This window comes from Podarcis filfolensis (genome assembly GCF_964270895.1).
Source record: "Podarcis filfolensis genome assembly, chromosome: 1".
NCBI lineage: Eukaryota > Metazoa > Chordata > Lepidosauria > Squamata > Lacertidae > Podarcis > Podarcis filfolensis.
The window spans coordinates 124,049,263-124,061,330 of record NC_139604.1 but is presented as its reverse complement, the minus strand read 5'-3'; the positions used below and the strand labels follow the sequence as shown (position 1 = coordinate 124,061,330).

General features: G+C 45.4%; 1 protein-coding gene across 9 annotated transcripts in view; it reads left to right on the top strand.

Annotated features, from left to right (window-relative positions):
• Nucleotides 1-12,068, top strand: part of CEP170B (centrosomal protein 170B) — an 85,509-nt gene that overhangs the window by 63,781 nt on the left and 9,660 nt on the right. For 5 of the 9 annotated variants that reach the window (XM_083609887.1, XM_083609883.1, XM_083609884.1 and 2 more), the window contains exons 14-16: nt 3,350-3,509; nt 10,431-10,577; nt 11,808-11,896. In XM_083609887.1, coding sequence (XP_083466013.1) covers nt 3,350-3,509; nt 10,431-10,577; nt 11,808-11,896 — 396 coding nt within the window. Of the gene's footprint in view, nt 1-3,349; nt 3,510-7,764; nt 7,804-10,430; nt 10,578-11,807; nt 11,897-12,068 lie in introns of all 9 variants that reach the window. The other 4 variants (XM_083609886.1, XM_083609880.1, XM_083609881.1 and 1 more) reach the window with 1 other exon arrangement.

The window sequence follows — 12,068 nt, the reverse complement described above, 5'->3', positions numbered from 1 at the left end:
ATTGCAATTGGGTATAACAGAGACAATTCAGATATAGCGGCAGTTAAAAATATATATTAAATCTTGATCACTGCACATATTGCACAAAAAACAGGAAAAAAATACAAATAACCCAGAGATGCATTTTAAATGGACACAGCCACCCCCCCGACTCTCCCCTCCCTTCTCCACAGCACCGGACGAGCCCCAGTGGTTGCTTACCTGTGTCTTGCAAGTGGCAGGGGCTGGCAGCGGCAGAGGGATGATGAGCGGCGTGTGAAAGGGCTCCAGAGAGGGGCTGCTTTAAAGGACCGCTTGAATGCTCACGCTGCTGCTGCTGGCACCAACAAAGCCCTGCCCCATTCCTCTCAGCTCCAGGCGCAGCCCGAACGATTAGATCCACGCGGCAATTCCAGGACCATCCGCGGGCCGACTCCAGAAGGCAACTGGGCCGGATCCGGCCCCTGGGCCTTAGTTCGCCGACCCATGAGCTGGGCTCATCTGCACTATGCTGTTCTAAAAGTTGGGTGCCTCCCCCTCCCTTTGCCAAGCTGTGGCAAAAGCCCATGGGGTCCCAGGCTCTGTGGTCCTTTGGAGAATTGAAACACCGCAGAGACTGCTGTAGCTTTAAGAAACATGGTTTACTCACCTATTTACACCTTCAGTCTGCATGGAGGGAGTCCAGATCTTACAGTGCGGTCATTTCAAGAAGGATTTATCTCCCACAGCAGTGCAAACCGCCTCCAGACAGCCTGCCCAAGATGGACACACACACCCTTGTCCTTCTTGCTTCTTCCCAGCAACCCTTGCTCAAAATGCTCTTTTTCTGTCACCTCACACCCAGTTGCCCTGGCCACCTTACAAACCTCCAGTCTCTGTTCACAGCTAATGGCAGCGGGGCAGGACAGTTCTCTTGCATTGCCAATGGCTCTCAATGGCCCTGTATTGCTTCTTAATGGCCTTAGCTTGGCCAGGTCATTTTGCATATTCGAGCCCAGGAATTCCTCTGTAGTTTGTATTTCACCCTTCACATCCCAAATCATCAAAATCCTACCATTTATTAATTTCTTGGCTTTAGCCCTGCCCCCCAAATCTATAACAATACATTTACAGCAGTATCACCCCACTTCTAACAGTCGTGGCTCCCCCCCAAAGAATTATGGGAGCTGTAGTTTGTTAAGGGTGCTGAGAGCTGTTAGGAGACCCCTGTTCCTCTCACAGAGCCACAATTCCCAGTGTTTCCGGGAGAGAGGAACCTCCCTCGGGAAGTTGTGGACTCTGCTTCCTTGGAGGCTTTTAAGCAGAGGTTGGATGGCCGTCTGTCATGGATGCTTTAGCTGAGATTCCTTCATTGCAGGGGGTTGGACTTGATGACCCTCGAGGTCCCTTCCAAGTCTACAATTCTAGGATTCCGTGATTGATAACCACTCTGGGAATTGTAGGTCTGGGAGGACAATAGGTTTTGGTTTTGACTCAACCCACTGTGGATATGACAGCAACCATGGTTTTGCCATTCCACTGAACTGGGGAACCATGGTTAATTAGAAGCCTGGTTGCTCATGTTGCAAAGGGAGGAAGGAAGGGTTTTGTGTGCTTGAGCAAAAGGGCCTGTTCTCCAAACTATTACTGTCCAAACTATTCATTTGGCATCTTAAGAACTAGCAGATTTATTGTAGCGTAAGCATCAGTCTAGGCTGACTCAGTGTAAGGCAACTTTTTTTACCAATATGAAAGGTTGCTGCAAGGCTTACTAAGATAATGATAAGTATTATCACTGAGATAAGGTTAAGTATTATATCATTAGCATTCTCCTTTTAAAAAATCATATGCGTCAAAAAACGCGTAGGAAAAGTTCAGGTTGCACAGCTGTTAACGGGAATGCCTTGTGGGAAGGTTGCGTTACACAATCTTGCCGTTGTAGTTGCTGAATAAATCTGGCAGTCGGCTCATTCTGGTGCGGTACGTTGTCTTCTTGATAATGGCACAGCTGGGTGTTTAAGGGATGGCAGCTCTTCAGGAACTTAAGCATTACACAGCTCTCTGTGTTCTATAAATACTTTCTGCTTAAGAAGCCAGCTCTCACAGATTGCAGAAGCTAAGGCTGCATGCTTGCCTGTGATCCGTCTGGCGTCAGGGGCAGAAAGTGCTCTGCTGGATTTTGCAAGAAGGCCGCCCCATAATTGCAGTCTTTGCCTCCCGCCTCTGCTGCGGCTTCTGAATCAACAGGGAGGCACAGTCTAGAATAGCAAGTGAGGGTTCAAAGGGAAATTAGTCCCCCTTGTTTACACTGGGCTTAATCACGTAATTGAGGCATCAGAAGAAACTGCTTCGGCCCCAGACAAACCTTGCCACTCAATTAGTCATGCAGTTCTGAATATTACTCCATTTTAGCTCACTTGTGCCTTTTTGTTTCCAAGGAAACAGCTGAAAGGTACCGTATTTCTATAACCTTGCATGTTTCTACGGAATCTTATTCACTGCATAGAAAACAGGACTGCAACCTTCAATCCCTTTAGCTGGTAAATTAATCAACTAAAGTTTTAGCTGATAAATTTTCAGGAGTTTTCATCAGCAAAGCTGAACATTCAGAGCACACTTCCTTAGTTTCTGAGATTATCTTTATTCTGCTTTGTTGCACCAATCAGGCATTTTAAAAAGAAAATGTTAACAGTTGACATTTCCATGTAATGATAAGTGACAGTTTTGATCAAGTTGTGACTTAACTCACGCTTCATTTAGTATCGCAGAAAGGTGTTGGAAAATTCCAGTTTATTTACATGTCATTGATTAATAAATCATTTGGTTAGAAACAAACGATGATCAATTAAAATCCCCCACAAAAAGACAACAGATGAGATAATGCAAGAACCAGATTTTAATGCATTGTCCTGAGGTAGCAAAATAGACGTTCTGCAATTTCATAATTTAATAAGTGTAACTGCAAAACAAAATTGGGTTGTGCATTTTTCAAGGGCAAGGATCTTTCCCTTTGTGTGTGTGAGAGAGAGAGTGAGAGAATTATAGTTTCAGTTTTTTCTTGAGTACTGTGGTACCTCGAGTTAAGTACTTAATTCGTTCCGGAGGTCCGTACTTAACCTGAAACTGTTCTTAACCTGAAGCACCACTTTAGCTAATGGGGCCTCCCGCTGCTGCCACACCACCGGAGCACGATTTCTGTTCTCATCCTGAAGCAAAGTTCTTAACCTGAAGCATTATTTCTGGGTTAGCAGAGTCTGTAACCTGAAGCGTATGTAACCCGAGGTACCACTGTATATCTCCTGTCTAGATAAGATGTAGACAAGGGCTGAGCATGATGGCTTTGTAGCTGAACGTTCCTCAGGTCCTTAAGTTCTCCATGCTGTTCCTCCAGATTGAGCCAGACCTTGGTGAAGGACGTAGCGATCCTTGCTCGAGAGATTCATGACGTTGCTGGAGATGGAGATTCCCAGAGCTCATCGGGGACGGGGCCAAGCACCTCCCACAGTTCTGTGCCTAACACCCCTGCCTCTACCATATCAGCAAGGGAAGAGGTAAGATGGCGGCTTAAGACCTATGCGGTAGCGAATGCAACCAAAATACAGAGGTTAGAGGAAGCTTCATTAGGTCAGAGCAGCGTTTCCCAAAGGTGGGTCTCCAGCTGGTTATGGACTACAATTCCCATCATCCCTGACCACTGGTCTTGCTAGCTAGGGATGATGGGAGTTGTAGTCCAACAACAGCTAGAGACCCAAGTTTGGGAAAAGCTGAGCCAGAGGCTCCCAGTCCACCCCATCCCTGTTTCAGAAATTCTGTACCTGCTAAGGCCTATTTACCTTCCCCTTGATTTCCTCTCCTTCTTGGGAGCAGGGGAACCAGTTCTCCCCAAAATGTTTCATTACAGAGACTCCTGCCATATTTCTGCAACCCTCTCAGCAGCTTCCAATAATGGGGACCAGGAAGAGGGACTGCTATGGGATGCCAGGCATGGGGTGGTGGTAACGGCAGTTCCCTGCCCAGTTCCTCCTCTTCTCCGAGTGACGCTTGGTTCCTGAAATGTGTGACCTGTCTTCATCACACCCTGTGTTTCTCTGCTCCCATGCCTTGTGGTTGGTTATTGGTTGCTGTTAGATTGGGGTAGGAACATGCACAATGCCGTGATGTTACATCTTGTTCCTCCCTATGTTTTGCAATCAGTTTCCCTTTCACAAAGAATTCTGGAGCTGGATATTGGAAATCTGCTGTATTCAAGGTCAGCTCTCCCCACTGAAAGTCAAGCCTTCGTTTTGGGATTTTTGTTAAGTTGTGGGTGAACATATCAGACGACACAGCGATTCTTCAAACAGCTCTTGTTTATTCACAGGCCAGAACAGAACTGAACTGAAGGGTTCAGGCAGCCTGCTTATATAGAGCTCCAGTACAACGTAACTGTAACAATTTTCTAAAACTATCCAATCACTGAACGTCACTTTTGATCCCTTATTTGCATACAGTATCCCCCTGCTGGCCCAGGGTGAGAACTTCAGTACCTAACAATTTTTATACGACATGGTGCACTCCCCACAAACACACACCCTTTCTCCCTAAGATTCAGTAACCAGCTAGCTTTTCTACATTACATCCAAGTTTTATACTCCACGATCATTCATTTTGCATGCACATTCATATGTAAAGCTGCAACATGTATCTTTTCAGTTAAGGAGGGAGTAAGAGCTACTTCTTTCTGGTTGGACTCTCTGTCATAGTGCCATTATCGTGCATGGCGCTTTACAGAGTTCGAGCGAATCGGTCCCTTCCTCCAGGAGCTTATGACTAGAAATTCAACACAGGAGGAGGTGAGAGAGGAGACAGGGAGGGAAGGGGTAACAGAATACTGTTCTTGAAAAGAAAAGTACTAAAACTCTTGGACCATTCAACTGTGGTTAATGGGGACTGGGGCGAGATCAGGGCATTACATCAATGTTTCATCACCTTCAATGGCTTCTAACCAATTCAGAGTACAGGGATTAATGTCTAAAGCCCTAAATGGCTTGAGGTCAGGATACCAGAAGGATCACCTCCCCTGTACATACCTGCTCGGACTATAAGAGCCTCACTGGAGACCCTTTTTCCAGGTTCCCCCACCTAGTGAAGTGAGCTGGATGGATACTAGGGATAGGGCCTTCTCAGTGGTGGTGCCCTGTTCCTGGAATGCTCTCCCCAGAGAGGTTGGCCTGGAGTTTGCATTGGGAATTTTCAGTGATAGCAGGGAGACCATTTCATGTTTTTAGTTCTTGCAACTACTTTGTTTCCCCCCTGGTCGGTTGTTAGTGTTGTTGCATTGATCTTATGCTGCTTTGTTCGCTGGTTTTTGCTCATTTTATGTAGGTGCTGCTTTTGTATTGATTGTTTTCGTGATTGTATTTAAATTCAATGAAATGCAATTTCTGGACTGCCCAGAGGACATGGTTAACTGGGAGGTATTAAACGTGATTGCTTTGCAACTGAAATCTCTTTCGCTTGCACGGCCCTGCATCTCTCTAGTTTGAGACCTCCATCCAGTGGTTGCCCCCTGCAGTTCCTGAGCAGGAGAAGCCTGTTCTGCCAAGGCAGTTTTGAGAAGAGCAATTCCTCTTTTAGCAAAAATAGCTATTCAAGGGTACTGCCAACAAATCCAATTCAGCACCTCTAAAAGCAAAGACAGGAAAAGTTTAGTTAATTAATAATACAGCTGGCACAGTGTAGTGGTTAGAGGATTGGGCTAGGACCCAGGAGACGAGAGTTCGAATCTCCACTCAGCCATGAAGCCCGCTCAATGACCTTAGGGTAGAAATATAATCATACATGTGTACGTAGTGTCTTGGCCTCCTCACACTGGACTTAAAACCCCTAATGTAAACCACTGGAAAGGCCTTAGTTCTGTTGTTATGTTCTTCTGGTGGTTGTATATTATGATTTAGTAAGGCAGAGCCCGGGGCACTCAGCTGGGAGGGCGGTATTTTCCCAACAGAGAATGGGTAACGTTGGGTTATTAAATTACTTACTTGCAGATCTTGTCGTTTGAAGCTGCCAAATAACCATTCTCCCTCTTATCTCTCAGTTCCACATGGACTTTTTATTGCCTGTAAGTAAAATATTAATAGAAATAGATTAGTATAGAGAAGTCTTCGTGTGTGTTTGTGTGGTGCTTTGTAGACCTGCTGTACTTCCCCACCTTTAAAATCTGGTTGAAATCACAACGATTTGTAGGTGGAACAGAAACCCAGTAGCTCCTACTCTCATACAAGCAAGCTTGGCTTAGATGCTTAGGTGATCTGTAAACTATGGGGATTGATCTTGTGTCTATAAATAAGGATACCTGCTGGAAAGGCTGGAGAACTAAGGTGTTAAAGTTAAAAGGAAAACGCCATTAAAATATGATAACCCCAACCTGAACGGTTTGTTTGTTTGTTTGTTTGTTTGAGCTATAGGTGCAATCCTAACCCCAACTAATGGAGAAGGTGCAGCAATTGGGTCTGGATTGAACCCAATGCCGTCCTGTGATGGTGGGTGGGGCCAGCTCAGCCACTCTCCACCCCCATGTTAGGGCTTTTGGCTGGCTGCCCCCAGCAGCAGGGAACCTGCCAACAGCATTGCCCCCCCCCCCCGCACATTTGGTGGGCATAATGGGGAATTTTATGCCAGCGGAGTGCCTCTGTGCAATCCAGCCTCCCCAAACTGGCACAAAGTGGGTTTGGATTTCTCCCTGGGACCTGAAAGGGGGATACCCCCCGCCCATCACCAACCCCGCCCATCCTCCTTCCCATCACCAACCCGGAGACAAGAGGTCATGGTTGATGCTGGCAGTCTACTTGGATTTGGATTTGATATCCTGCTTTATCACTACCCGAAGGAGTCTCAAAGCAGCTAACATTCTCCTTTCCCTTCCTCACCCACAACAAACACTCTGTGAGGTGAGTGGGGCTGAGAGACTTCAGAGAAGTGTGACTAGCCCAAGGTCACCCAGCAGCTGCATGTGGAGGAGCGGGGAATCGAACCTGGTTCACCAGATTACGAGTCCACCGCTCTTAACCACTACACCACACTGGCTCTTGGGGAGTTGGGGAGATTTGTTCCTCCCTCCCTTAACGCTAGTTGCTGTTCAGCAGCCTGCAGCATTGAACCACCCACCCAAGTCCAAAGATCACCCTACAGTGTCCTTAAAAGATGCTCAGTGTAAGATTTTAGCAAGTGCTTTTCTGTGTTCCTTTGGGATATCTGCTGAGTGCCTCTCTGTATGCTCTGGTCTAGTTTTGGTGTCTAAACGCAGCTCTTTAAAAGCAACCAAGAGTCTCTGCCATCTTAAAGCCATATCTTGCACAATTTTCTATTTTCTGTAATTTTTCAGAAGGATACCTTAATCTACATACATTCATGGTGGTTATTTTTTTTCTGGAGAATACCTTGGTTAGTATACTTCAAGCCATTTCACTGCATGAAACAAATCTTGATTCACCATAGTGTCATTTCCTGTTAAAAGGATCTTGGGTACCAGGGCTGGGAAGGAACCGCCATCAGTTCAGGAACCAATCGGAACAGACAATTCTGGACAACATGGATCCTAACTCAATAGGAGGCAGTTTTGCATGCTTGAATGCTATGTTTGAACTTTCTGTGATAACATTGCCGCTTCTTTGATTTGCCTTTTGCTTTCTCAGTTACATTATTCTGTACTTTTGCCTTTTGGCTCACCCTCTCTGTATATGTGTGTGCAGATTCTGTTGCTCTTATGATCAACATTGATCTCTCTCTTTCTATCTCTTCTTTTTCTTTTCTTTTTTTTAAATGCAGATTGCTCATTCATCTTTGCGGGCAGCAATTCCATCTCAGGTGCATTTTCCATCCCACTTATTTCTACTTTTTAAAGCGCTCTTAAAGTTGCTTTTTTAAAAAAACCCCTCATTTAAATTAATATGTTTTAAGCTAGGGATGTAGGTTTATTTTAAATTAAAAAAACTATTATTATTTGGCTAATCTTTATGGCATCACCGTTCTCTGCCTTTGTTTTCCTTCCCTGCATTTTCTAGCATTGCATTAATTGCATTTCTTTGATCTGGTTATGTTATACGTTTATTAAAGATGAAGTTCAATTAGGAAAAGATGCAGTCGGGAGCCAATTATTCCTCCTCGCTCCTGCCCCAACTTTCCCCACCTGTGACCAGAGTATGTTTGACACAACATCTACATGGCATGTATGCACTTAGAGTTCTGTTCACCTATGCCAGGCCTGTGACATCTTGGTCCTTTGATTTTTGGGCTTTTCAGAACGCTGGTTTGTGGAAGTGAACTTGATAGCCCCATTCCCAAAGAAAACGTGCCACCCCCTGCCCCAATTTCTGCTTGTTTGGTGGAAGTTCCGAACTGAAAGTCTGCATGCATATAACTGTATACCCAGGGCTACTTCAAGCCATTTCACTGCATGAAACAAAGGATAATTTCCATATAGAGAAGCTGCCTGGACTGACAGCTGAACTGTACTACCATATTGGCCCAAATATAAGCCGTACCTGCAAATAAGCCACACCTTTACAATTTGGCGGCTTGGGAGCAGTAGGCGGGCTAGACGCTGTTGCCCCACACTCCTGGGTTGCTTCCTGGGGGGAGTGGAAGAGAGCTGCACCGCTTTGCCGGTGGCGTAAGGTTGCAAATATAAGCCGTACTTTAACTTTTCACGATTGGAATTTGGAAAAAAAAAAGTGCGGCTTATATTCGGGCCAATACGGTACTTCAGCGCTGGGGACCAGACAGTGTCCATCGCAGCACCTAAGCTCTACAGGCCAGATTAGGGCAGACTGTGTGGTCACAGAGCTGTGTCTTTCACACACACACCGGCCCCAGCATCTGCCACTTGAGGCAGCTCTACCTAACAGTAGAGCCGGCTGTTTGTATGCACATTTGTTTCCTCCACATGGCTTGCAACCTTGCACAGTTCGGATCCCAAACTGCTTTGAGGAACCTAGCACTGCACCCACGTAGGCCTCTCGTTCAGACCTCCCACCAAACTCGCAGAGATTTGGAGGCAGAGCCCGTGGTTCCTGGGTGCAGTCCCCTTCCCTCTTCTGCATGTTCCTTTGTATAGTTGGGAGGGGCCCCAAAGGCTGTCCAGTTCAACCCCCTGCAATGCAGTGAAAGTGCAAAGGGCATTTTTTGAAAAATGGTAAGGGTTGTATGTTACTTGGGTTTATGCGCATGGTAACCTAAGCTGATATGCGCTATTAATGTGTGACAGCAAGTATGTGCAGACTGGGAGCATGCTTGCCTGCCAATGGCTGGCTTCGCCCAGTTCAGCTGCGATGTAGGGATGTGCAGATCTGTTTGTTTTGGTTTTCCTCTGTTTCTCATTTGTCAATTCATTTATCCCCATTTTCACATCAGTTTACATTTTTTTTTAAAAAAAAGACCACATGAAATTTTGTAGGCATTTTTTGTGTCCCTTTCACCTCATGTACACATTTTTCCTATGCAATTTTGCCTAATATACACCTTTCTTGTTTGCAAGCACTCTTCCCCCTCCCCCAATTTGATCTTTCTTGTGCACTGATAGAACCGTTTTGTCTCCTCGCTTTCCCCAATTTACACTTCTTTACTAAAGCATTTTTTGCTGGTGGGAGAGCTGCACCGCAAAATTCGGTGAACGGCTGGTTGTCACGTTTTGTGTATTTGCGTGGAAAGGGCGAGTTGGGTAGCTCCATGTTAAATTGCGAACCGAACACATTTTTTCCTTACATCCCTGGAGAGATGCAAACAAACGTAAGAACTGCCTGGAAAACGGGTTAACTGAGCAGTGAGCTGAATAGAAAAAGGTGTGCAGAATGCCTTGTGCTATTTTGACAGTTTCCCTGTGAAATTTTGACTAAACCTAATGGGGTCCGTTGGGGAAAGGCCACAAGATTTTGGAATGGCTAAGGCTGAAAAGACGCATGACACAGGAATGCTGTTGAAAGTGTCGCTGCATCGATAATCTGTTCTTCCCTACTCAACCTGTGATGGGACACCATCACGTTATGAGTTTTTCTTGCGGTTGTAGCTGGTGTTGTCGAACTGGGGCAGGAAAACAGGCTGTGCGATGTCATCGGGTCACATGGAGGGTACTCGTACGCATTAAAGAGGGAAAGATCTAGAGGCATGTCCCTGGGACACATGTAACATGTAGTTCGGCCTAGATGAAGCAGGGCGTATTCCCAGAGCCTGTTTCGGGGGCTTAATCCATCCCCTGCGGCAGTTTATTTCCAGGGGTAAAAGAATCCTAAAAAAGGTCAACAACTTCAATCTTTTCAATCCTAAAAAAAGGTCGACAACTTTGGTTGCCCTCATGGCCCTTCACTTCATCAAACCTGGCCCTCTTTGAAAAAAGTTTGGACATCACTGATCTATGTGCTTTACCCTACACTTTTATTCCTCTGTCCCAAATGGCGATATACAATAAATTCTCTCATCGTTCGTTATGTATTTCAAAGCTGGTGCAGCACATACCAGAAGCAAGCCTGAACTACCAGAAGGTGCCTCCTGGCTCAACGGGATTCCACGATTTTGACCAAAATATGAATGACAGCCGAGAAGAGGATCTCACAAGGAAAACAAGGATGATGAGAAACAGGGAAGAGGTAAGTTCTTGTCAAGTGTGCTCACAAGCCACACAGCAGATAGTTTAACACCTGGTTGACAAAGCTGACACTTAACAGGGCCGCCCACCTGTCAGTCACCTGACGTTGCATAGAGCACAGCTCTAGGTAAGCTGATCAGCTGATCCCCAGGGCATGTAGGGAATGTGGGCATGGCTCAGGCAAATGGGAAGGTATTGCATTCTAATCAGGCCCATGGACCTAGAGGTTTCCAACTGCTGTTGTAGACAGTCACTTGGGAGCAGCACATTGGTATTAAAAATGATAGCTCTTCAAAAATAAATGAATTGTGCCTCATTTATCAGGAGCTTGTTTTAATTCACGAATGGAGAATCTGTGACTTTCTAGATCCTGGATAATAATAATAATAATAATAATAATAATAATAATAATAATAATAATTTATTGTTTATATACCCCGCCCATCTGGCTGGGTTTCCCCAGCGACTTCCAACAAAATACATTAAAATATCAGCCATTAAAAACTTCCCTAAACAGGGCTGCCTTCAGATGTCTTCTAAAAGTCAAATAGTTGTTTATTTCTTTGACATCTGATGGGAGGGCGTTCCACAGGGCTGGCACCACTACCAAGAAGGCCCTCTGCCTGGTTCCCTGTAACCTCACTTCTCGCAGTGAGGGATCCGCCAGAAGGCCCTCGGTGCTGGACCTCAGTGTCCGGGCTGAATGATTGGAGTGGAGATGCTCCTTCAGGTATAGCATCAAGCCCAGCCAACATGATCCAGTGGTCAGGGATCATGGTAGTTGCAATCTAGCATAGTCTAGCAGCCCACAGGTTTCCCATCCCTGTTTCAGTTTAGCTGATTGAGCAGTAACCTTTTTTGTGATTTTTTTTATTGTTTTTAAAATCATGGAAGGACTTCAGGAAGCTTCAGCAGATTAAAACCAGCTTGTGTGAAAAAAGTACATTGGCTAGGATCCTATGAAGTTCTAAATGTATACACTAAGTTTCCCATGCAACCATTTGTATTCAGCCCATTGGCACTTATCATACCAGGTATAATCTGCCAGTGAAGTTCTACAAGTAGACCTGATCCCTTCCCTGTTGTCAGTAACACAAAACATTGTTTCCTTTGGGAAAACACCATGAATATATCCTCCCAAAGCAGGGGTCTAATCCTGTTGTAGTATCACTTCTGATAAGCACCAGCTTCTGCTGAACGAAATGTTGCTGCTTGTGGTGTTGTGTTTCAGGTAATCTTTGACAACTTGATGCTGAATCCGGTGTCCCAGTTATCCCACACCATTCGGGAACACACAGAGAACCTGGCAGAGAAAATGAAGTGAGTGGATGCCCTCAGTCTAAACTTCACAGTGGTGAAGCTGTGGAGGAACCCTGTTGCACGCTAACCCTGACTCCTGGGTCTGGAGGAGATGACTGATTCAAATAGCGAGGTTTTTTCCTGCCAAGATCTGCACATTTCCCAAGGCCTGTTGGAGATAATGTACTGTATA